General features: G+C 36.2%; 2 protein-coding genes across 7 annotated transcripts in view; one reads left to right on the top strand and one right to left on the bottom strand.

Moving 5' to 3' along the window:
• The window catches only part of CABCOCO1 (ciliary associated calcium binding coiled-coil 1), a 442,260-nt gene that overhangs the window by 306,647 nt on the left and 110,713 nt on the right, over positions 1-24,900 (bottom strand). The window lies entirely within an intron of this gene.
• The window catches only part of TMEM26 (transmembrane protein 26), a 37,266-nt gene that overhangs the window by 397 nt on the left and 11,969 nt on the right, over positions 1-24,900 (top strand). For 3 of the 4 annotated variants that reach the window (XM_019731900.2, XM_019731901.2, XM_074339481.1), the window contains exons 2-5: positions 185-447; positions 15,158-15,236; positions 19,302-19,415; positions 21,086-21,306. In XM_019731900.2, the coding sequence (XP_019587459.2) occupies positions 257-447; positions 15,158-15,236; positions 19,302-19,415; positions 21,086-21,306 (605 nt within the window). In that variant the 5' untranslated portion in view covers positions 185-256. The remainder of the gene's footprint in view (positions 1-184; positions 448-15,157; positions 15,237-19,301; positions 19,416-21,085; positions 21,307-24,900) is intronic. The other variant, XM_074339482.1, reaches the window with a different exon arrangement.

Below are 24,900 nucleotides of genomic sequence, written 5' to 3'. Positions count from 1 at the left end.
CCCGACCTCCGGGAAAGCCCTGCAGTCTAGCAAAGCTGGGCTTAGATTTTCTCTCCCCTCTTTGAAGAGTTCTCAGGAAGTTTGGGGGAGGGGCGAGCCGCTCTCTCCTGTTCTAAACGCGTGGGAGGGTGAGGAAGGACCACAGCAGTAGCAGGTCTCAGAGCTGTCACGTTCCCGCCCACAGGCGGGCTCGGGTGCTCCTGGCGGGATCTGCCGGTTGCGGGTGAGGAGCGGAGGGCAGAGTGCGCGGACCGGCATGGAGGGACTGGTCCTGTTGAATGCCCTGATCACCCGGCTGCTATTCGTGCTGCACTCGTTGGTTGGGGTCTGGAGAGTGACCGTGGTGACGAAGGAGCCGAGGTACTGGCTGCTCGTGCTGCTCAACCTCTTGCTCTTTTTGGAGACTGCGCTCACGCTCAAGTTCAAGCGCGGCAGAGGCTACAAATGGTGAGGGCACCCTGGGAAAGGGAGGGCGCGAGGAGTCCTCGGGTACTGTTCTTTATGGCACTCACAGGCAGCCCAAGAACCCTTCTCCCCGCAGCCTGCTGACTCTAGACAAGGATTCGGACCCCCTTTGTCCTCGCCCGGAGCTTCGAAGGAGCGCGAGATGCTTGCGCGTCCCTTGGGCATGCCGGAGTACCCCAGGGTCCCAGGGCAACACTGGGAAGGCGCAAGTCACAGCCGTGCGTCACCGGCCCCCAGGTTTGCCGACTGGGAGAATGAGAAAAACCAGGGACGCACTGGCCCGATCTGCAGAAAGTGCTCCAAATGGGGGAGTCGTGGGGCAAGGGAGATAGCATGTGCGCTACTTTCTGTTGAGGCGTGTGGATGTACATGGTTCCTCTGCGTATATGCAGGTATGAGGATGACCCTTGTTGGGCATCAGCGACTTTAGCAAGAGCTTGTGTGCATCGGGCTGAGATGAAGGGCGAGAAGCCCCTTGCAACATGTCTGTGGTTTCAGCTCCTCAGCTTCCTTTCAGCCCCTGGCACCCTGCTATGGCATCAGTTTCAGGTGTCTGGGGTTGGTCGCATGCGAGTTTGGTTAATGGTCAGACCGACTCGTGAAAGACAGGTTGCGGTGCGACGCTGGTGGAGGGACCAGCAGGTAGTGGTTCAGACTTAACCTCAACGTGCAAGAACTACAGGCTTTGCATGATGCTTTATTTCCTCCCCCAAAGACTCGAATGGCGAAAGAAGAAATGAGAAAAAGATTCTCTTGTCATTTACAAAGAGACTCCACCTCCATTCCTCCAGTCCCAGTAGACTGGCATCCCAAGCTTCTCCAGGTTAGGCCTTTTCCTGTATTAAAATTTAAAAAAAAGTGAGGCTGTGTTTTCATATATGTGGATACTTTAAAAACTACCTAATGCTATGAGAAAGAAAAAAATAGTATTAGCCAATTCACGAATTACACACAGAATGGAATTATATTTAGCCACCATATTAAGAAAAAAAACAAAACAAAAAAAACGAAACTCTCTCTACAGTTTTACACATCCAACTACAAAAGGCTGTGTAATTCATGAGAGTGCAAGGGGGTAAGTGTGTTGTCTCTTAAAATGATGTGAATCTTGCTTAAGTTTTCCACTGTTGAAAAATTTCTAGAATTACCAATGAAAAAATTATTCAAGTAGAATCTTAAATTAATACAGTGAGGATTGGAATGTTACTGCCCACTCTCAGCCTCCTCCCCCCATAAACAGTTTATTAAGCAGGAGACAGTTGAGGTACTTTCCAGTGTGTCTTTTGAAAATCTCAAAGAAAAATGGCATTAGCTTCCAAAATGAGCCTTAGGGTTAAAGAAACAAAAGGGGAGAAACGTGTGCCCAGAACAGGTCATGTGAAATTGATTTAGTTTTTACTGAGTAGCTTCAATATTCTAGGGTAAAAAAATACCTTCAGTGACAGGAGGATGAAGTCGGAGGCTGGAAAATGTTCCACAGAAGGTAGTCCAGCTACCAACTATCAGGGTTTCTGAGAGAAATGTCAACCTCAACAGAGTGACTATGTCAGCAGGCCCTGAAATATCCCTGTTCCTTCTCCAAGAGTAGACCAGAGTCCTTACCTCACATTAAGTCAAAATTCCATTCCAGTTGTATAGAAATAGTTAAGCCAATGGAACTTTACCTTCATGTCTGTGTCATCACTGATGGCTGATTCAGACTAATGTGTAACTTACAATCAAGAGAAGAAAAAAAAGTTGGGGCAAAAATGGGTGATGGTCAATACATCGCGTGAAATAGGGAACTGGGAACATATTCACATATGGAGTGTGGCCTCAAAATCAGACAGATAATGGAGTAAAATCTGAACTTTCCTACTTACTTGATGTGAGGTATAGAGTAAGTTACTTAACCTCTCTGAGCCTCAGTTTCCTCATCTGTAAATACTTATCTCAAAGGTTATGAATAAAATGAAATAACACATGTTGATGATCAATGAATAAAAAAGGAATGGCCTTTTTTAGATCCTAGGGTTTCTCTTTTTTTTTATTATTAAAAAATATCCTATGTCTACTGACATATTTTCTGTCTGTAGAAGTCAAACAACTTTACTTGAAGAACTGGACAATAAACCATTGGTTCAGGGCCAAAAAGCATAAACAAAAAATTCTCACCTTTATTTCAGAACAGGCCCATGATGTGTATTGTATATTATAGCAGTAATTCACAAAAATCTTGCTGGCTCAATATCTAGACTAATATCTGAAAATAAGCAAAGAAAAAATTGATAGATTTTGACATAAAATTTCAGGGAAAAATGATCTAAATAGAACTGTGATTAGAAATGCTTTGTTCTACTGATGTTACAATTGAATCTGAAAATATGGTAATTTTTGTGGTGGACAAAACTCTCATTCTGTCATAAATTTGAGAAAAAATAATCAGAAGACAGAATGCTAAAAATATAGAAAATTATCCCTGATACAATATGGTAATAATTAAAAACGGTTTGATTTGGGACATATTTCATTTCTGGGTTGATATTTTCTGGGTAAGGCAAGGCATAATTTTATTGTTGTTTCTGAGTGTTAAAAAAAAATTTCCATGAGTAAATCAAGGCTGATGGAATAAAAAAAAATAAAAAACACATAAAGTAAGTATTATGGCAGTATCTTACTTCTATACATGAGAATGATAATATATAGATCTATATGGAGATCTATATTAATATAGATATGCACCTTTTCATCTATTGGTCATTCATTTTGGAATCTACCCTACAGAACCAAAAATACCCATATGTAAAGACATATGTACACAATGTTAATTTCCATCTTGTTAGAGGAAAATAAACATGAAAGCAACTTGATTTACAGTCTATGTAAATCAATAGACTGGTTGAAAATTGTAATATACTCATACTATAGAATATTTTGCTGGTATTAAAAATAATGAGCTAGATTTTAGCTATTGACCTACAGGGATGTCTATGATATGTTGTCAGGAAAACAAGTCTACAGAGTTATGTATATAAGATCTCATTTTTTTAAAAAAGGACCTGTCAAAGAGTCACTCTGTGTATCAGTTGAATACATTATCTATTTACAAGTCAAGAAGAAGAAGGAAAACCCCACCCATATTGAATATCAATCAGTCAAATAATACCTGAATGGTTGCCTAAATTCTGTACACATATGAGGTGAAAATTTCTTTTTTGGAACATCAGATCCATGGACATCCGTGAGGCTACTCTGGGCTAGTTTAAACATTGTTCTTTTTACTATAATTGGCACCTGGTCCCAAATAAATCAAAGCTACAGAAATCATGGAACAATAAACAGAACTATAGAGAAACTGTGAACCAAATTTCTTGCAACATAGCAAACATATTACACTTGTCCAAAGAATGTTTCTTTAGTTATCCTTTGGAAAGGAATATGGGACTAGAGCTGCTGAACTCAGCTGTCTGGGGACAGGCAACATTACATCAACACTGATAACTTGCCAGTTGGAGACATTTAACTAGTTGGAATTCTATAGGATAGAGAGAGCAAGCCAACAACACACCCCTTACTAAGTGCAATAAATGTGTCCTAGTGGAATTTGTTCCATTTCACCCAGTGTTTATTAATTTCACCTGCAAATTCACTTACATTACTGTAAGGTAGAAATTAGTATCACGTTGCTTTATTTTTTCTTGATTTTATTTTCTATTTTCTGGGCAATCATCCAGTGGATCTGTGAATAACCATCTATGTAAAGCCAAGCAGAAGACAATATTTCCTTGTTTTCTTGCAAATACTGATTAAAATATTCCTCAGGGGATAGAAAAAATGACCAAGATTGTAACACATTTGAAAGTAGACAGTATCTGAGAATAGGTAGAAATCTAAGTTACATTTATTGGCAAAAACACATAATTTTAAACACTGAGCTTTCTTCATTGGAATTTCAAGAATACAAGGCAAATATAATTAAGTTAATAAAATATGTCACCTATTTGGTCACCTTGCTTCATTATCTCTCTTTCTCCCTTTCTTTATTAAGTTCAATCAGACAACTATTAGGTTGGTGCAAAAGTAAACCTTGTAAACCACAATTACTTTTGCACCAACCTAATATATGTTGAATTGCCTAATTAGTAAGCATGATTCTATGCTACACACTTTAAGAACAGGCAGAGCAAACAGAAAACAAACACACTTGAGACTGTAAAATAAAAGGTATCATTTTGATTAAGTACTCAAATGTATGGGAAGAAGAATAATTATGAATGTTTAGCATTTACTTATGTTCAGGCTCTTTCAAGTGTTTTGTATAGATTATCCCATTTGATCCTGACAGAAGCTGCAATTATTTTGTCTCACCCATTTTTAGATGAGAAAACTGAGGCCCAGAGCTGGTTTTTGTTTGTTTGTTTGTTTGTTTTTGTTTTTCTACTTAAGATTTTATTTAGGCTCTCTTAGTTGGTAATTGTGAGAGGAGGGGTACTGAGACTCCAACAACTTAGAGGAGAAAGGATGTGATCAGAAGTACTGTGGGTAGGGGGAGAAAAGGGTGGGGAGGAGAAGGGACTTCACGGCATGTGAGCTGAAGCAGGAAAACTGGGTAAGAGAGAGGAGTGCACAGGCTGCGTAGGTAACGGACATCCTGAGGGATGTGCATGTTGGGAAACTTGAGCTGGTTTCTCTGGAGGAAAGACAGAGTCTTATCATTCTTCACTCAACAAAAATATCTGGAACATCTAGCATGTGTTAGTGTTTGAGTGCTAAGAATACAGAGGTGAATTAAACAGGTAAAATCCTGCCCTGAAAGAACTCACATTTCAGTTAGGGGACTCAGAAAATAAAGAAATAATAAACAAGTCAATAAGGAACGATAAGCAAGTAAACAACTGAGTTGTCAGAACTATGAATGCCTAAATGGTACGACTTACAGAGGGATGGAGAACCAGGGGGAAGAGAACAGAACCTTCCCCTTGGCTCTCCATCCCTCTATAAGGGTGGTCAGAGAGACCTCGCTGGGGAGAAGACATTTGAGTTGAGTCTGTTAGAGAACAGAAGGAGCTAGACAGGGGGAGAGCTAAGGAGATGAAACATTGAGAGAGGAAGAGCTAAGTGTGCCTTTTTCTGACATACTTCCAGAAGACAGATACACACTTTCTTTTCTACTCTTCCTGATCTCTTTTTCTCCCCATGTCCCTTGCCTCCATGTGAAAAATTCCTCCTAAATGTTACATCTTTATTGTATTTCATTTGGAACATCATGTATTAGAAAATGTCCAGGAGTCTTCTATGAAAACAAAAAAGATAAATTAGGAATCAGAACAGATTCTATCCTAAATTGATTTCAAATTTAAACCGATTTTGTAAAAAAACTCAATGAAATCTGTTTTGATTATTCAGTTGTATTTAAAAGGTTCAATAGCCGAAATGGAAAACCTAGACTTGATGGAAACCATAAGAAGTCTGATCTTGAACAAGTTTTGAGTAGTGTAGAACTTTTTAAATGTAATTCTGGAGTCTTTGCTAACTTGTAGCATCCTCCACTAAAATTGTTTATTCAAATGCCAGTGAGAAAGCTGAGAAGTAAAAGCGCGCTTCTCCTGCTGATCTTTTTGGACCTCAGAGAGGATGAAATGGAGGGATTTGGAAGAAGACCCTGTGATTTCCATATGGCCAACTTGGGCACTGGAGATTCTCCCAACAGACAGACTATTTTTCTTTTTGTTCACATTTGCGGCCCATATTTCCTGAAATCTCTTCTTAGCTTTTTAGTGAGTCCAGTAACACTTTCCACTGTGCATTGGATTTATCAGCACTGCCTGCAGTGTGTATCCAGAACTTTAAAGTATTCATCATCTTCACATGTGTTTGTGTGTTTGCATTTTATCTCCTGAGACTTGAGCTAAATGCAAAGGGTGACTTAAATTTGCATCCTTCTGGGAAATACACATTGACTGTTACCAGCAAATGACTGTTTTTGCGATCTCAGTCATGGTTTTTGGAAGGTCTTAGGTTAGCTTGAATTAGTACTATGCCTCACACTGAAGAAAAAGCCATGTTTTCATTTATTTCACAATGGATTTGGGATTAGAGAAATAATTATATCTGCGTTTAGAATGGGAGTCCCAGGAAACTGAACCTTTGAATGATGTTGATGCTTTCTCCATCACTATGTTCAACTGAGGCATTTAGAAAGGAAAACTGAGGTTATAATATTTAGTCACATCTTATACTTGACTGGTAAAGAAACAAAGTGGAAGTTAGAGTGGAGAGCTCCCATGAGCCAGTATAAATCTATTCCTACTTCTAAATTTCATGCATTTCTCTTTCTCATGGCAGTGACGTGATTATGCAAACAGCATCACGGCAAAGTTGAATCGTTTAACTTCTTTTCCAACAATGGAAAATTCACTTTTACATCAAGGATAATTCTCTCCTGTGCATGTCCCTCACAACTCTCAAGGTTCCTCTGAAGTACTGGTATCAGGAGAGTTAATCCTGGGGTATATAAATCTTTTTTCTTTTTTTTTTAAAGAAAACCAGTTTTGTTTTGTTTTGTTTTTAATAAAATAGTTTTGTTCTATAGTTATCCAAAAATAAACTTTCTTTGAAAGTCACATTGAAATACTACTATTAAGGCCATACAGATTGTTAATATAAAATGACTAATGTTTCTTTTCTCTGAACAGAAGCCTCCTACTCATAGTTGTTTAGGAAGGGGGGTTCTATTTTATCTTCAGTTTGTCTGACCTCAAAGTAGGTAGCTGGTGCACAGCTGACTTAGTGGTGTACGCTTGTTAGAATGAAAGTTAGTAATCCTTAGGAATAAAAGAAGTCCTCCTTACCGTCCAGGCTGCTGCCAGCCCCAGTGGCGTCCTGCAGTATTCCTTTGCTTTCTTATTTCCCCGATTGAGCCTCCTGTCCCACACACCTGTTTTAATCCACCTAGAATAGCCTCTTCATAAACTGGCTGTGCCATTTTCTGACAGCCTGTTCGTAATAGTAATCAGGGCAACGATGAAGGTGTGGGCAATGGTGATAACGGAGGTGGTAACAGGTATCAATTACCCAGTACTGACAAAGCTCCCAGCCTGCTTTACATACATTTTCTCAGGTAATCCTCACAATGAGCCTATGGGTTAGTTTACATTTTTATCACCATTTGATGAGAACACTGCCGCACAGTTCGGCTAGATTACTTAGCTAAGGTCACAACAAATCATAATCAATCACAAAAATAATTCCCAGCATCTGGTGAGCGCTCCCATTTATTGCGTCAGGCATCGGCATTGCGTGCGTTAACTTATTCACTCCCCACAAGAGCCCTGGTAGAAAGGTTCTTGCTCCTACTGGCAAATAAGGAAGCCTGAGGCTTAGAGAAAGATTCCCCATCCCAGGATCCATCAGCATATTTGTTATTCTCTGCATTCAAAAACCAAACTGGGCTTGCCTGTGGACAACACAGCTATATATATTTTTAGAGTCAAGGGTTCCTGACAGTGGAGAAAGGGTTGAAATATATTTTTTTTCTTTTTCAAAATTAGGTAGGTAAATCCCAGGTGATCTGTGAATGCACACTGGGATAATTTTGCTTAGAACAAAAGGTAGAAAAGTTCAGACTACACAGGGACATGCTTCAAAGACACTCTTGCATGAGTAGAAATCCTTTTAAACCAAAACAGGATTAAAGGAAAACAGAAGAGTAGAAAAAGTCTAAATTATTTTTGGTCATAAAGTGAGAAACCAAACTCTTCCATAGAAGAGAAATAAATACCATTGTCTTTTATAGAATGAAATAAGTTAAAGCCTTACATAAATAATACCCATAATGAATTTTATCCTCTCAGAGACCATTACAATTCCTGTAGTCATCAGCGCTTAAGTTCACTTATGCATTTAACAATCATTTATTGTACCAGGTGCTATGATGGTGTTCTTGAAGGAATATAAAAATATACACAGATACATGAGAAGAGGACAAAACAACTCTCTGACAACCAAATAATTTTTCCACAAACTAAGTTCAGGAGTGCAGAAAAGCTGCAGAATAAAGATACAATCAGTACGGTAGGCTTGTTAGACAAGGAAAATTTCTTGTAAGTGATTTATTTACTGGCCGTTGAAGTAGCTGGTGGTTTTACAAGAGTGGAGAGAAGACAAAAGGGCTTTTCCGGTTGATGGAATATCGTGTTGGCAGTACTTAGGGTTTCAATAATGGAACCAATTCATTTAGGAAGATGTCATGATTTTCTTTGCCTCAGAAATTTTATGAGGAAAATAGTACATAGATTTTAAAATTGATGCATATTTTGTTCCTATAACTAGTTTAGTCATACTGAAGCCTACTGCTGAGGTTTGAACGTGGGCAACTTCAATTTTAATAAAGATTGTGCTTTGTTAAATATCCTCTTGGACAATTTTAAGTGTAATATATCATAATTGGGGATGATGGCTTTATTTTTAAAATGGGCAACCACAATGACAATTATAATTAAGAGCCCTGCTATTTACCCTCAGAAGTAGTCTCCTCTTTACAAAACCTAAACGTGGGCATTCTTCAAGGGCTTTGGAAGTATAAAGATTTTAATTCCATTGCAATGAGTATTCCCAAACCACTGGAAATTCCCCCGTTTCTTCTCTTCTTGTTATTAATCTGCTCTCCATAAGATCACGGACAAAACAAAGCTATCATCGAACGTTGGCACCTATTAAAACATACACACTCCATATTTAATTTTCCATTTTGGGGGGAGTTCTCATGAGCTTAGGGCCATTTGGTTGTGGTCTCTGTCCTTCCTTAGTGGGCAGATACAGACAAAGGGCTCCGGGAGCAAGGTAGTTGTGAGGGTTAAGAAGACACATGGGTGGTGGCTGAAGTCAGATTTGTGATTTTTCAGGCTTTCAGGGGGGATGTGTTCTACTAGAGCATTGGGTGCATTTTGAGGGGCTGCAGAGAGGGAGATAATAGGTCGGGGCTGTTGTATTGACCACTTTCCCTCCTGTGAATAGAAAGCCCTTGCTGAGCAGCCCCGCTGGAAATCGTGGATGTTAAGGCCCACTTACTGAAAGTAAGTCTACTGTACATGTAAGGAGGACAGACAATCCTGAAATTGTTAGACAGGGTTTAGGGGCTCACGAGAGGGTATCTTGACCTACTTTCTTGATTTCCATGAAAGTAGGCCTATTATTATAAAGTGCTCCAGAAATTTTACTGAGGACACTCAAGGCAGTTTAATGTGAGATTCTGCAACTTAGGTCTAGTATTCTTACAGCTCTATTCTCCTTTGTAGAGTAGGAAATACTGAGAAATTAAATACAAATAAAATTCCAATTCACGTCAAAATAATTTTGGAACATTATTTTTACTTCACTTAAATCTTATATATTTTCAGATTTATGCATATGATCAGAAGACAAGAATCTTCATTGTTTGCAGAGAGCAAAGCTAAACCAGATGATATTATGGTTAATTTTTCTTGTATTTGCTTATTTATATTGTTATATGTTTCTAAAATGAACAAATGTTACTTTTTCAATAAGAGAACCACAATAACTGTCATTTTTAGAAAGATGAAAATGGAATCCTAATTCTAGACTAATGGTGAGTTGAAGTAAACATAATCCATTGCAGGGCTAAATTGCTAAATGTCATGACATAATCATGTTGTGAAAAACATTATAATCTGTTGAAATTACAACTTTGTGTGATAAATAATATTTTATTTTGGATGAAATGAACTGAAAAGAAACATAAGTGTAGCTCTTTAAGAGCTCAGAGCAACATTTAGTGTGTGTAAGACCTATAAACATATTTGATTAGTAAATAAGTAGATAAACAAATAAAGGAAAAAATCCTTTAAGATGATGCTCCTGCTGAGTACTTTAGAGAGAACTGGTATGCTGGCTAAGGGCTGTGAAATAAAAAATGCACAAACAAAAATGTCTTTGGACAGAAAGAATATCTTTACTAAGGTTTTAATTTAGAAAAAATAGCTGAGGAAGAGCAGAGTAATTTGACATGCTGGGCACCTTCTGTATTCCGATAAGACAGTGGTAATTGGTATTGTAATAAATCTGACTTTCTAAGAGCAGATGACTTATTGTAGGGTAGTACCAATTTTGTGAAAAATTTCCACTTGTACATATCTTATTTAAACATGTATGTATCCGTATTTGTTAGTCTATGAATAGTATGTCTTACTTTTATAAACTAGTATCCAGACACCTGATTTACATCATTTCTGAGTTGGCTAGACCCATCTGTGGTATTAGTCTTCATACAAAATGCTTGGCATCTTACTTCTGGTACCGTTAAGATGTGAAGCCTGGACTGAAATGATTTGGTAGCTCCTGAGAAAGAGCACGCCATTTGATTAATTACACAGAAAAAGGGAGGATTAGGCCTAGTTTTTAAGTTTTAGAACTCATAGTCTCCTCAGTTCCAAAAATGAATTGCACTGACACTGACAATGTGCAATTGAGAATATGGCAAATTTTCAAAATAATAAGTAATGGCTAAAATGTCATCTCGAAACATTAAATCTTTCATAGCAGCAAAAAAAAAAAAAAACATTCAGTTCATATAAGAATAGAATAGTTTCCTTCCGGAAAACTTCTGATAAATTTGATTTATGATGATATTTCAAGAAGAAATTTCTAGTCAAACCAGCAACAGAGTGGCAGAAAAGCAGGTAGGAACCGTAAATCAACCATGGCTTTATCCAGTCACTACATATGTGTAATATTGGGGAGCCCATTATGTGCCAGGCGCTGTGGAAGGAGATGAGGGTATGATGATGAGCAGACAGGCACAGTTCTTGTGCTTGTAGTGCTTAGAATTGCTGGGAGACAACTGAGTGATGGCAACACACGCATGCACGCACTCATACACATATACATACGTGCATATACAATTATGAACTTTGAAAATATATGGGGCAAAAATGAAAAGTGCTATAGGACAAACATAACAAGGAGATCTAATTTAGACAAGAGGGACAAGATCAATGTTTCTGTGCAGTCTCATATAGCTGACATGAACTATGAGAAGGAAATAATCAGGTAAAAAGTGAGAGCGAGAGGTATTTCAAGGGAGAGGAATACATGAGGGAAGGCCTGAGTTAGGAAGGCACTTAGCTTTTTGTCAGAACTGTTATAGGAGCACAGTGAGAAAGAATGGCAAGCAACTGAACCCAAGAGGTAGGCAGAGCCCTGATTGTGTAGCGTTTTATAGCTCGTGATGGGCAAAAGGCTCATATAACCCACAAATGTAGGACAGTCATTGCTTTACCGGTGAATGTGAAGTTATGGTGTCCTCAGCAGTACAAACAACTTCCCTTGATTCAAGAAGTCTTAAATAACTTTAGTTTTCAGAATCATAGTTTAAAAATAGGATTGATTATAAGTTATTTGAAGACACAGATTTTTAAATGGATATCCTCTGGGTCCTCTTTCAGCCATAGGTATACATGTATTTGCAGAGCTGAGCCTAGATAAGGCAGGGATTCACATGCATTGAGCACATACAATAGCAAGCTCATAACATGCACCCTCTCAACTAACCCTCATAATCACCCTGTGAGGTAGATGTTATTATCCTCATTTTAAAGACAAGGATATTGAGTCTCAGGGAAGGTGGTGAATTTCCAAAGATGAATGAATGGAAGAGACAAGATTCAAATCTGGGTCTCTTAAGTTTGTGAAATTTCTACTGCAGTGTAATGATTCCTCAAGGGACAGAACTCAAGAAGTGTATTTGCTGCTGGACCTCCTGAAATGGCAATAAATGTCCTTGTAGATGCCAGCAGCCTCCTTTCACTTCATCTGCTCAGCCCTCCCTTTATTCATGAATTCAGTCATTTGAGCATTTAAGCATTTGCTTAATAAGCATTAAATAAAGAGTTACCAAGATACCGGATAACACTGAGAAGTGGATGAAGGAAAGGGAAGGGGGAAGGGACATAAAGATATAAAATTCAGGATCTGCCTTCAAGGAACTCATACTATGAGGAAAGCTAAGTCTCATATACACGTGACTATAAAACAGTGGAGAACGTGTTGAGTCACAAGAGAAATACACGTTAAGATTAATTCCTGGTATGCCTTTGAAATGCAGGTATGATGTTGGTGGGTAGAGCAGTAAGAGGAGGGTTTTCCAGAGCAGGCAGTTATAATTTGGAGGGACATTTGCTCTAAAGCCATTTCAACACCTCTCTTCTCAGAGTAACCAAACTGAAGGAGCATATAGAGCCCTTCGTTCTCAACGGGGACCCATGGTCCAACAAAACATATTTGGCTGAAATGTATTATTCATAGCCAAAATAAAATGTTTTTAATACTTCTTTAGATTACGGAGACTTTTATTTTCTCCATAAGTTTTTAAAATTTTTTCAGATGTACAACTGCTGCAGCCTGCCACTGGGGAGTTAGGGAGGAACAGCAAAACAAGCTCCTGATTTCCGATTCTGATTCGCTTTTGGTCACTGTGTGGTACTGTGTATCTGGTAGCTCTATCTGGAAGCCTTCTGAAATTCCAGCAAATGCTCTAAGGGACAAGCTTAAGAGGGTGGGGAATATGGTAACAAAGACTACGGACTCAGGCTCTCTTGAGTTTAGTATGATCGATTCTTAGGCCCTCAATGTCATTGATTCCTTACCTCCTTTTCACTAATGAAGAAGGATTGAAGTGAGGGAAACCTTCCAAAATGTTTTATTGTGTTTTAAATACACAGCAGGTTGGAACTGCACAGCAGGTTTCAAGCAGCTCAGCTTCATAGGATGTGTAAGAGAAGAGGAAGAGGGAGTGGAGATAAACTAGATAATGGAGACTTAGAAAATATCAGATTATGGAATTTAGATTTTCTGTAGTAGGCAACACAGAAAATCACGGATCTTGACTTTTTGTTTGTTTGTTCGTTTGTTTGTTTTTTAACATAACTAGATTCCTAGTTAGAGGAAATAAATTGAACAGGATAGTATTTTCTTTCCAATTATAGAAATAAGTCTTGTACATAGAAGATGTTACCGGCTATTGTTTGTTTTATTTTTAACCTCTTTCAAGAGCTATTATATTTTCAGTCTATGGTTTCCCTAGATTATTATTGTAACAGTATTGTTAGGGGAGTTAATCCCATAATTAATCCTCATAGAGTCAACAAAATTGCAGTCCAGCCAACATTTTACTACCCACACAAACATTTACATATTCCAACTGTCCTCCCAACCAGAATTCATTTCCTTTTCCAATCTCACAAAGGAAATGTTCTCTCCTGATGTTTCCCTTGATATGTAAGGTCAAAAAATTGTTTCTTTTCTTTTTAAAAGCATGTTCAACATGGGGGCTTTTGATATCTCTGCAGCCAGCCATCTTCCAAGTCAGATTTTAATAATATCATGACCCATAACCTTTTGTTTCAAAATTAGTTTTTGCAAGAAATCAAAGGCGGGGGAGGATCTATATTAAATATTGATTTTTTAAAAAGACCACTCTCTCTCTTTCTCTCTCTCTGTTGCCCTTTCTCCCTTCCTCTCCATAGAAGTTGAAAGGAGATATTAGAGAAAGGGTTGAAAGCCTTTAAAAAAGTCCATTCTAAATGTTCTCTTAGATTCATTTTGTTCACTTTTCTCTCCTATAGTATAATAGTAAGGTTTCAGTAGTATTTCATCTCAAATAATTCTCTTTGTTGAGCAATTAACATTTCTATTTTTTCAGGTCATTTAAAATCATCACAAGTATGTCAAATGTAATTTAATGAAATTATATTTATTTATTAGAATTTTGACTTTGAGATGGTCTATTAAAGTAATAATCCAATCTAAAATAAAATGCAATTTGGTGGCTATCTAAAAACTAGGACGAGAGCTCTCACCAAACCCAACCATACTGCCTGATCTTAGACTCCCAACGTCCAAAACTGTGAGGAAATAAATTTCTGTTGTTCAAGCCACCCATCTATAATATTGTGTTATGGCAGCCCAAGCAAACTAACACAGTGATTATCCCCATTTTGTGGATTAGGATGCAAACTGAGAGATCAGTGGTAAACTGGCTTTTGAACCGGAGTGTGTCTGACTACAAAGCTCACTCTGGGTTGTCCTCTGTATTTTGGACAAGAAAATAATGAATATAGTCTTTTAAAAACTACCACACCCTTCCTCTGTTGTTGTTTCTGTGACTTTTTATTTTTAGTAGGTTTAGCAGATACAGACAAAACCAGTTGATTTTTCTCATTCCTATTCATTATCATCTGATTTTTGTGTAGCAGAATGTTATTTAAGCTCTCAGAATTCCAGGTTAATGTTGAAAAATGTAGCCAATCTTCCTGAAATTGTGATGTTGAAAAATCCAACAAGAGTTACTATTGCTCTATTTGCTTTCTGTAAACCATATTAAATACAAAATATCCAGTTTTGTGCCTGAAACTAACTGGCAGTGTCCCATTAAACCATATTAAAATTAACATCTATTAATTGGATTAGAAATTCAGTGAGAATGACAGCTGCTAGTGCCTTTTACAGTTACTTTGTTTCTCTATAATCCATATGGCAGAAATCACATAATGTTTTTTTCCCCTCATTTAAATAAACATTGGAGATAAAAAGGTTTGACTCACTGTGGTCAGGATATGTGCATTTATTTTTCTTTCTTTCTTTCTTTATTTATTTTTTTTTGTAAAAGCTTAACTATCTTTTTTTTCCTCTTTCACAGGTTTTCACCAGCCATATTTTTATATCTGATTAGCATTGTTCCATCATTATGGCTTCTTGAAACGCACCATGAGACCCAGGTACATCCTTTTGCAAAATAGGAAGTGGATTATTCAGCGATTAAACTACTTTTATATTATAATCCAATTTGTGTCAGAAACACACTTTTCTAAGGAACTGGAGTTATCAGGAACTGAATAAATAAGGGGTCATCAGTAAAAGAAAGTGAACCCATGATCTGTCAAAACCAATAAAAATATTACATTCATTTAAGACTTAAGATTATATAATTAACAATTTGTGTTAGAGAGCTGTTCCTAGGAGCACCCCGCTCCCCGCTCCACCCAATATGCGAGAGTTTACATGGGGGTGTAAAAATTAGTTTTTCACCCTTGTAGCTTCAATTAGTTTCTATATTAGGCTAAGAATGGGCAGGGTGCAATAACCTAGCATCCTACAAAATGACATTTTTAGGAATAACAATGACAAAACAAACCTCATTATCTGTACTCTGCTATATAAATACAATCAAACTTGGAGAGTCTATTTGAAATAGGCTGTCTTAAAATGTAGGCTGTGCATATTACAGGAGATTCACTTTTGAGGTTCCCTCGAGAGGTTTCAGTGAAATAGGAATTCTACTCTATAGACCCAAAATCAGGGTAAAAGAGTCATGGGACTCACCATTGGGAAAGGTGGGCTTTATGTATTAGAACCACACTGACCCAGAAAATAAACAATGGCTTCCAATAAGAGACATTAATCTATATAGAGAGAAATGTGCTGAATTTCAAGTGAGTTGCTTCTTACTTGGGCAATTCTAGGTAGCAGGCTTCAGACATTTCTTGTTATTAATGAATCTCTACAATATGGGGGAAGCCAGTTAGCAAAGTCCATCAGACTCCAGCCTGGACTTAATATCTTCAGGGTTCAGGGTACAGGATTATGTGTTACAGATGAACAATAGTTATGAAATAATATTATTTTATTACCTTCGCTGATAAATTACTTGAGGGAAGATCTGTGAGAATTGTGCCTCTATATAGACATCTTTGCTACAGTTGGTCATTTTATAGCAAAGATAAGCCTCCTATATGTGTTTCAGATATTCAAACCTTATCTGGAAAATGCTTGTTCCAAGTTTTAGGCATATGGAGGGGAATTTAGCTATGTGGACTATTTTAGAAGAATTCCCCAAGCATGTACCAATCATAAAGGCATGAAGAAAACATATGTCTGCCTTAAATTTCATTTAAAAACAAATTAAAGTCATCGGCTATCTCTATGTCTGTAGCAAAACTATTTTTATAACAGTACATTGGTTGGTTCTAGTTATCATGGTTTTTAAAAACTATAGGGCGTCAGGGGACTGTTTCAATTTCCTTACTACTTACTACTCTCAGGGGTATGGAAATAAACTCTGGTGATTTCAATCATTTTTTCCTTCAAAAGCAATTCTATGACACGGCTATCATATACAATAACAATTCATTTCCCCAAATGCTTTTATAATAAAAATGTGTGGCGCAGTTAATTGATATACAGGTCAAATCTTATTACAACAAATAGCCTGCAACCCAAAGCTCTCTTTTCACTAAAAAAAAAAAGATTTTTGAGCCCCTGGCAGTACCTCTCTAATTTTCTTGCTACAAAAGAAATTGGACCCTCTAATAGTAATGGATTTGACTCATTTTGACACTAAGAATTAAAATGAATGCCCAGAGATTGAATTGGGCAGGGTGGGCAGAGATAGAAATAGAAAAAAGTGATAGAACAAGAGACAAAAAGGTATTGGAATTGCATATAAATAAATAATAAATGGTAGAATAAAGGGAGATACAGCAATTCTCTCTGTCCATTTAGGAAATTTTGGTTGTGATAATAATCACTTTTCTTCTTGATTTCAAAGTATTTTCAGATATGTTTTCTCATTTATGAACCTAGCAACTCCACAAGTTGGGTATGGTCTGTACGATTCTGTTTTATAGAAGAGGATCTGAGACTCAAAAAGATGAAGTAATTTTCTCAAGGCCACACAGCTAATCGACAACTTTCTGGAGTTTCGATCCTAGGCCTTGACCTCTACTCTGTTAAACACACTACCTTTCTCAGTTATATTTTCTATGCTTTAGAGGCATTAGCGTCAAAACCATCTGAATTTTTCATGACGAGAAAGAGTAATAAAACTTCCATTCACTTTTTACATTTACTCTAAATCCTAAATGTTGTAACCTATGACTTGGCATTCGGAAAACATCCTGACCTATTTCATGAAGACATTTGTCCTAGACGATTAATTCTGTACGTTCATTCCTGAATCTTGCTAGTTCTACATGAATGGAAACAAAATGGTTATGATAACAATTCTGACCTTCACTCTTAGGTTTATTTATGAAGTGGCATAGTGAAAGAAATGGAAACTTTCTGGTCTCGGATGGTGTCAGTCTGACCCGAAGAAGTATACTGAAGCTTATTAGCTTTTAAGACATAGTCCACGAAAAAGTGGTTGGTTGGCACCCAGATCCTCTACATGAATTCAAACACACAATGCTGGATATAAACTATATTCTAGTAAAAACTATACAAGTCCGATTAGGTTTTAGGAGTCAAACCAGTTGCTCTTTGCAGTCCTAATGCAGCTGCTGCTTAAAGGAAAGTTTCATCAATATATAACAAATAGAATTACAAGAATGGAGTGAGACTCAGCTTATAAATCATAACATGGACTAAAAGCTATTTGCTACCAAGTTATTTTACACTGTAGTGCAGACAACTTTTTAAAAATAACAAGATGCCCATGGATTTTCAGTGATAAGGATGCAAAACAACACATCAAGGTCACCACTTTTAATATACAGTCTGCTTTCATGCCTGCAAACAAAGTGGTTAAAGTTTGTTTTCTATTTTTTCTATCAAGTTACAAAACTACTCTGCAATGAAGATTTGTTACTTGGTTCACAGATTTAATTTTATCTTTATTATCTTTTCTTGGAGTCTTAGCTGTACAAAAAAGTGTGCAAACAGCTGTATTTTGCTCTTAGAGATATGGCACGTAGTCGTTTTCATTATTCTTGCCATTTCACCCCTAGCACTAGTTGTTTTGATGGAAGGCAGAAAAAACTAGCTTCTTGACAGACTTTCTTTTCTACTTTTAAAAATATCTCACAGACATATCTGTGATGTAGCATCTAGAATCATTAAGAAAAATAACTTTTTACAGCTTTAACATTTAAAAAAATAGTTTTTCTGTACATCTGAATATGTGATCATGGATGGGTGGTGGTGGTGGTGTGTGTGTGTGTGTGTTTCAAAAGTATGTTAGCTCTGCAAATGTTTAAGGAAATCATATATATATATATATATATATATATATATATATATACACATACATATATATATGAAATAATCATCGGCTACAGTTACATTTTCAAGTGCCACCCCTTTCCTCTCATATACTTTTTCTTCCTCTTTATCAGATTCCCAGCATCTGGCTGGTTGAAATCACATACAGTTTACTTGAAGAAATTTACATGCCAAATGAAGGAATAAGAAGGGAAAAACATCGTTAATTTTAGGTCTATTATCAAATTTTCTATAAACCTAAATTGACTTCTAAACTGACACTAAAATGTATATTTTGGTGGGTGAACGTGTTAATTTTTTTTTGGTTGTTACAGTACTAACAAGATTGAAAGTAACTGGATTACCTACTTAAGCAAAATGGTATTTTAGATAAAGAGGCTTCTGGACAAGAAACAAATTCTTAGAATGAATGTTTTGACCCAGGTCATACACATTTTAATGTTGTCATTGGTTGTTGGTTTGTTTTACAATTGTTCCAAAGATCAAGAAAGGGACCCCAGTTATCAATCCATAAATTCTACAGCTCCATACAATGAACTCAGAGCACCTACATCCTCACAGACTTGTGGAAAATTTAGACATATAAAGTAGACTCTCTTCTCCTATTAATTGAAAAGTGGTTTTCTATCTATCTCAAGCCTATTAACTGATTTTTGGAAATGTTTATACATACTGTTTGAATTCCCCATATCTGCTCATAATCTCTTAGATACATTGAAGCCATTTTAAATCATACCTATTGTGGGATTTTTTGACATATTGCTTTTTTACAAAATTCTTAGAATTGCATTAGCCAATCTGAAGGAATGTCACAGAATACCAGCAGCAAACAAGACTTCAATCAAACTCTGATATCAAGTGAACAAAGCCACGGAAGGGGTGATCTCATTGAGATGGTGAGAGCTTTTCCCACAATATACTAGCAAATCTTTTCACTTGGTGAGGATAGTCTGTTCTACACCTTTCAGCTCATTCTTCTCTAAGGAAATTTGCCAATTATTTGTTTGACTCAGGAATTCATAAAGTAACTGTATTTTTATATTTATTAAATATAGTTAACAAGCATAATAGATTTATGCCACACACACACACACACACACACATATGGCATATGTTTAACTTGCAGCATTAAGGAATCTTTAATATTTTGGTCAGACAATATATGTACAGAGAGATACATTTATTTGTGAAGAAATAAAATCATTATAAGATTGTGATCTGCCCTATATATTTTTTATGTGCTTATATTAATAAAATAGGGAAGATTTACAGCCCAAACAGGATCACTTCTTTGTTCTTCACATGCCTGATATCTGCCAACTAACCATGGCCTATTAGAAAATGATATATGGGAGAGACTCAAGACCAAGGCCCCTACCACTGAACCATGTTTTCAACAGTAAGACAGGCTATTGATTCTATGAGGTTAATAAAATTAGCTTTGGGTTCAAATTTAAGCTCCAATCACAGTTTACCAATATCACTTTGAACAAATCACTTAATCTCTCTGTATCTCAGTTTTTCGTTTGATAATTGAAAATATTAATCTATCCCCTGCTAGTATGCTTCCTATAAGAATTAAGTAAGACATATGTGAAGTTTCATAGAATATAAAGAAGTATGCAAATGAAAGATTATTGATCTTCATGCGTGGCTTCAATCAGGTTAGCATGCTGCTTTTTCTTTTTTCTTCCCTCTACCTTTGCAGTTGACATAAGCAAGTGTTCGAAAGGGATAAATTAATTTTGCAGAAATGTAGGTAAGTCACTTGCTTAAATCAGTTGGAATCACTGTCCAATCCACTTGAGTACCATGACCTGGTAGTCCTTAAAAGATCATAATCTAGAGGGTTAATAAGATAGTTTAAAATTTAATTAGAAGGTGGACAAGGGATATCATCCAGATTACATAAATGGGATGTAAATTTTTCTCTGAATCCAAGAATAAGGACAGAAGAAAACTTGGTTGCTAGCTTATGGATTTTTGAATAATATGTTAAATATTCAGAATAAAAATAACTTTATAGGTAGCCTCTTTATATTTTGGTAATGAATAAACACTATTATATATTTTCTCATTTGATATGGTAGTGTTTTAAAGCAATAAAAAACAAAAGAGAAGATTTGTACCATGCTAAAATATTCCCAGATTAGTAAAATCAAAATTAAACATTTCTGAAAGAAAACTATAGGAATTTTAACATGGGATTTAAAAAATTTTGCTATGCGTTATAATTTGTTATAAAATATGATAGAATGAAAAATGATCTTTAAAACATTGTAAAATTGGCTCATTAAATATCATACTGAATAATCCCACTAGCAAGTATAAGGTTTAAATTACTTTCAGTTATAAGGCTACCCATTTGAAGGACCACATTAGCCTTCTAATTGTTTTTAGAGCATTCAGTTGAAAGGAGTTTTCCTTTCTTTAGTAAGTAAAGAATCATCTGAAAATGACCTTGCACAAAAGATAACTCTTGATTAAAAGCCATGGTGAAGAAAGTATCTCTCTCTAAGGTAGTAACTCATAATCCTTTTGTCTGGATGACATCTCTGTTAAACAGGCCAGAGTTTTTGTAAATAAATTATCTACAACATGTGAGAAAAGTTGGACTTTGGGACTCCATCAGACATTCTTGTTGATGCTAATAATTGGAAGATGGCTTCTACCTATTGGAGGCACGATCACTCGGGACCAACTCTCTGAACTTCTCCTTATGTTTGTGGGGACAGCTGCTGACATATTGGAATTCACAAGTGAGACTCTGGGAGAAAAAAATGTAAGGTAAGCAGGCCCTGCAATAAAAAGACCTTCTTTTCAAGGTCAGAGCCCACACACCTGTCTCTTTGTTCTATCATTTATATTCTGCATTAACAAGGATTTTCAGTATATCATATGCCCAATGGCAGATTCATAGAATTTGTTGCTGTTCAGATACATATTAGGTAGCAGCCCAGTGTGGATATAGGTATAGGTATAGGTATAGGTATAGGTATAGGTATAGGTATAGGTATTGATATAGATACAGATAGATATAGGTATAGATATAGGGATAGGTATAGATATACTTGGTATATATTAAAATACAAACAGGAAGTATCTGCTACAGAAAAGTGGCAAATAATATTTCCTATATGTGAGAACGGAAAAGCTCTATATTCTGCAGGTCCACAGGTTAGGTGGGGCCACGGTTATCTGAAAACCTTCTGGAAAAGGATGACCCCTAACTCCTCTTTCACATTCTCAAGTGTCCAGGAATCTACAATCAATCATAAGTTTCTCTTCTAGAGCACGGCATAGCTATAATTCCAAGAAAGCACCCACAGAAAACAGTGAAATCTCTCCTTTACCCAGCTGGGAAATTTCTATTCCCTGATGTGAATGAAGAATGGGGCAGATTAGGTTTTATTTTACTAAATTTTATTTTTAGTCAGTTTTGTTCAAAGTGCCCAAAGGCTTTCTGGAGTAGATGCCTATAAATTAAAACTTATTGAGTTGGTACTTTTATTTTTGCCACAAGCAAATAAACTCAGAATCCATGATCACATCTGTTTATGGAACTACTTTCTTACCATTAGGGATTTAAGTCTCAGTGCCTGAATGTACTTTCAGCTTGGTTTGTTTTGCACTATGGTATAAAAATAAATTGCAATGAGGCTAGCTTTTAATGCTACGGTTTACTTTATGCTGTGTTTCTCAAACAACACAACATAAAGCTGAGAAAAATACACAAACTTACTGAGTAAACTTAATGTCTCAATTATAGCCCAAAGCATATCTATAACCATAGGTTACCTTTACATGATCATTTCCTGTCTCGCTTATATTTATTTTTCTTATACCTTATTAAGTACACATGGAATTTTAAAAGGAATCAAATCTAAGTTGATCCATTATCCTCAAAATGTTGACTTTAGTTTTGTAGCTTTAATACCTTATATTTGGTCAGTGATTTACACTGTATAACAAAGTTTCAGGTACCTTAGGACACATAATATAATGAAGTTACAAGAAAAAGAAAAAAAATCATGAACAAGCACATCAAAACAATAACTGCAGGCACAGGGACATGAGACTATAAAGATGACTAACGATACTTACATAGAAATAAACACATACATGCTAAATATCTAGGGGTATGGGAGGCATATAGGATAAGAAATGGGGTATTCATTCAGGAGGGATATGAATGTCACCAGACATTCATTTATCCACCAACTATTGCTTGATTATTTAGTATGTGCAGAGATTGGGGAGCAAATGGTGAGTAGAAGGGCACCCAGTCCAATCCCAACCCAGGCAATTTCAGTTCAGCAAGTTCTTATGCCACTTACTAATTAATCTGAATGCTTCATAAATCTTTTTTTCCTTCTCGTTTTAAACTTGTATCATGTCCTGAGAATGGGATCAAATAAACAATGCCATGGTTTTTGCTTTTAAATTTCTTTTAGGTTTCACGGTTTCAGATGGAAGTCATTTTTTAAAAAAAAAAAAATCACTGCATTGTGTTCATGACCTTCTGCAGTCTCTTCTCCACTCCTGAGTGTCTCTATCACTACTCAAAGACTCCAAAACCAAGGCCCAGAAAGAACCGAGAGTTTTTTTCTCCTTCCTAAAACTCACCTCCCAAGTTCTGATTTCATCTCAGGTTCCATTGGTATTGCAGGAATTGACACTGCAAAGCTCCGTCTTTTCAAAGATGATATTTAAACCCCTCCCACTGTGGCACAGCTTTCCCCTTTGGCCTCAAAAAGACAATCATGAAGAATAAATTTAATATACACGTAAAATATATTTACGAGTAATAGCAGAGGGAGTTATTTCATTATAAGGTACTTAGCATTACCTATTATTAGAACATTTTATTTTATTTTCTATTTTATTTTATTCCATAATTTGGGCTGATAGATTTAGGAAAAAGCCTGCAACGATGTGTACATTACAATAATATCTACCTCTTTCCTACATCCTGGCTAAAACCTCAAATCCCATTTTTTAACCTAAATCAATTTCCTTCATTACACCCACGTGAAGTTAATCTGCCTTATTTTTATAAATTTACATACTGTAAATTTTTCTAAATATCTTCAGTTTACACAACATAAAATTCAACTATTGTAATTCTATGGTTCAATGATATTTAGAAAATTTATAGATTTGTATAACCATCACCAGAATCCAGATTCCTTGGGGCTGTTTGCAGTCAATTTTCACTCTTACTACCAACCCTAGGCAACCATTGATAAGCTTTCTTTTTCTAGAAATTTCATGTAAATGAAATCATAAAATATGAATCTTTTGTGTCTGGCTTTCTCATAGCATAATGTTTTGGGGGTTCATTCACGTTGCTGCATCTCTCAGTAGTTGCTCCTTTTAAATTGTTGAATAGTATTCCATGCATATACCACATTTAACTTATCCATTCAGTAGTTGATATACATGTGTACTGCTATTTTCTTACTAGTAAGAATGATATTGCTGCAAACATTCACTTACAAGACTTTGGATGGATCTGTTTTCATTTCTTTGGTAGATAGCTAGAACTAGAATGAGTGGGTTTTATGTTAAGCACATGATTAACTTTTTCAGAAACTGTCATACTGTTTTCCAAAGTGGCTGTACTTTTTATAGTCCCACCAACAATGCATGAGCATTCCATTTTCTTCATATTGTCACCAACATTTTTCCCCCCAGTCTTTTTGATGATAACCATTCTAATGAGTTCATAGTGATATCATATTGTGGTTTTAGTTTCCATTTTTCTAATGACTAATAATTTTGTGCATTTTTCCATGTACTGATTAGCTACACATATGTCCTCCTTGGTGAAGTGTCTGTTAAAATTTTTGCTTATTTTTTATTGGATTGATATTTTTATTATTGATAAGAGTTCTTTATATATTCTGGATACAAATCTTTTATTAGATTCATAAATGTAAATATTTACATCCTTTTTTTTAAAATGTTGTCATTTGAAGATCATTTAAAAAAATTTTTTGAAATGGCCTATGTATCATTTTTTTCTTTTATGTAGTGCTTTGGGTGACATACCTAAGAAACATTTTCCTCACCCAAAATTAGAAATATTTTCCTCTGTAATATTTCGACTTAAATTTTTGTATAGTGTGAAGTAAAGGTCTAAGTTCACATTTTGTCTTGTTTTGTTTTTGGCATTGTCCCAATACTGTTTTTTATCCCAGCTGGGATCAACTGTCTTGGCACCATTTGTTGAAAAGACTATCCTTTCCCTATTAAATTGCCTTGGTATCTTTGTGAAAAATCAATTGACCACATATGTAAGTTTTTTGTTTTTGTTTTTTCCTGGACAGTCTATTGGGTTCCATTGCTGTACATGTCTATTTTAATGCCAGTACTGCA

Source organism: Rhinolophus sinicus, linkage group LG07 (assembly GCF_036562045.2).
Source record: "Rhinolophus sinicus isolate RSC01 linkage group LG07, ASM3656204v1, whole genome shotgun sequence".
Taxonomy (NCBI): Eukaryota; Metazoa; Chordata; class Mammalia; order Chiroptera; family Rhinolophidae; genus Rhinolophus; species Rhinolophus sinicus.
This window is presented reverse-complemented; position numbering and strand designations above follow the sequence as displayed.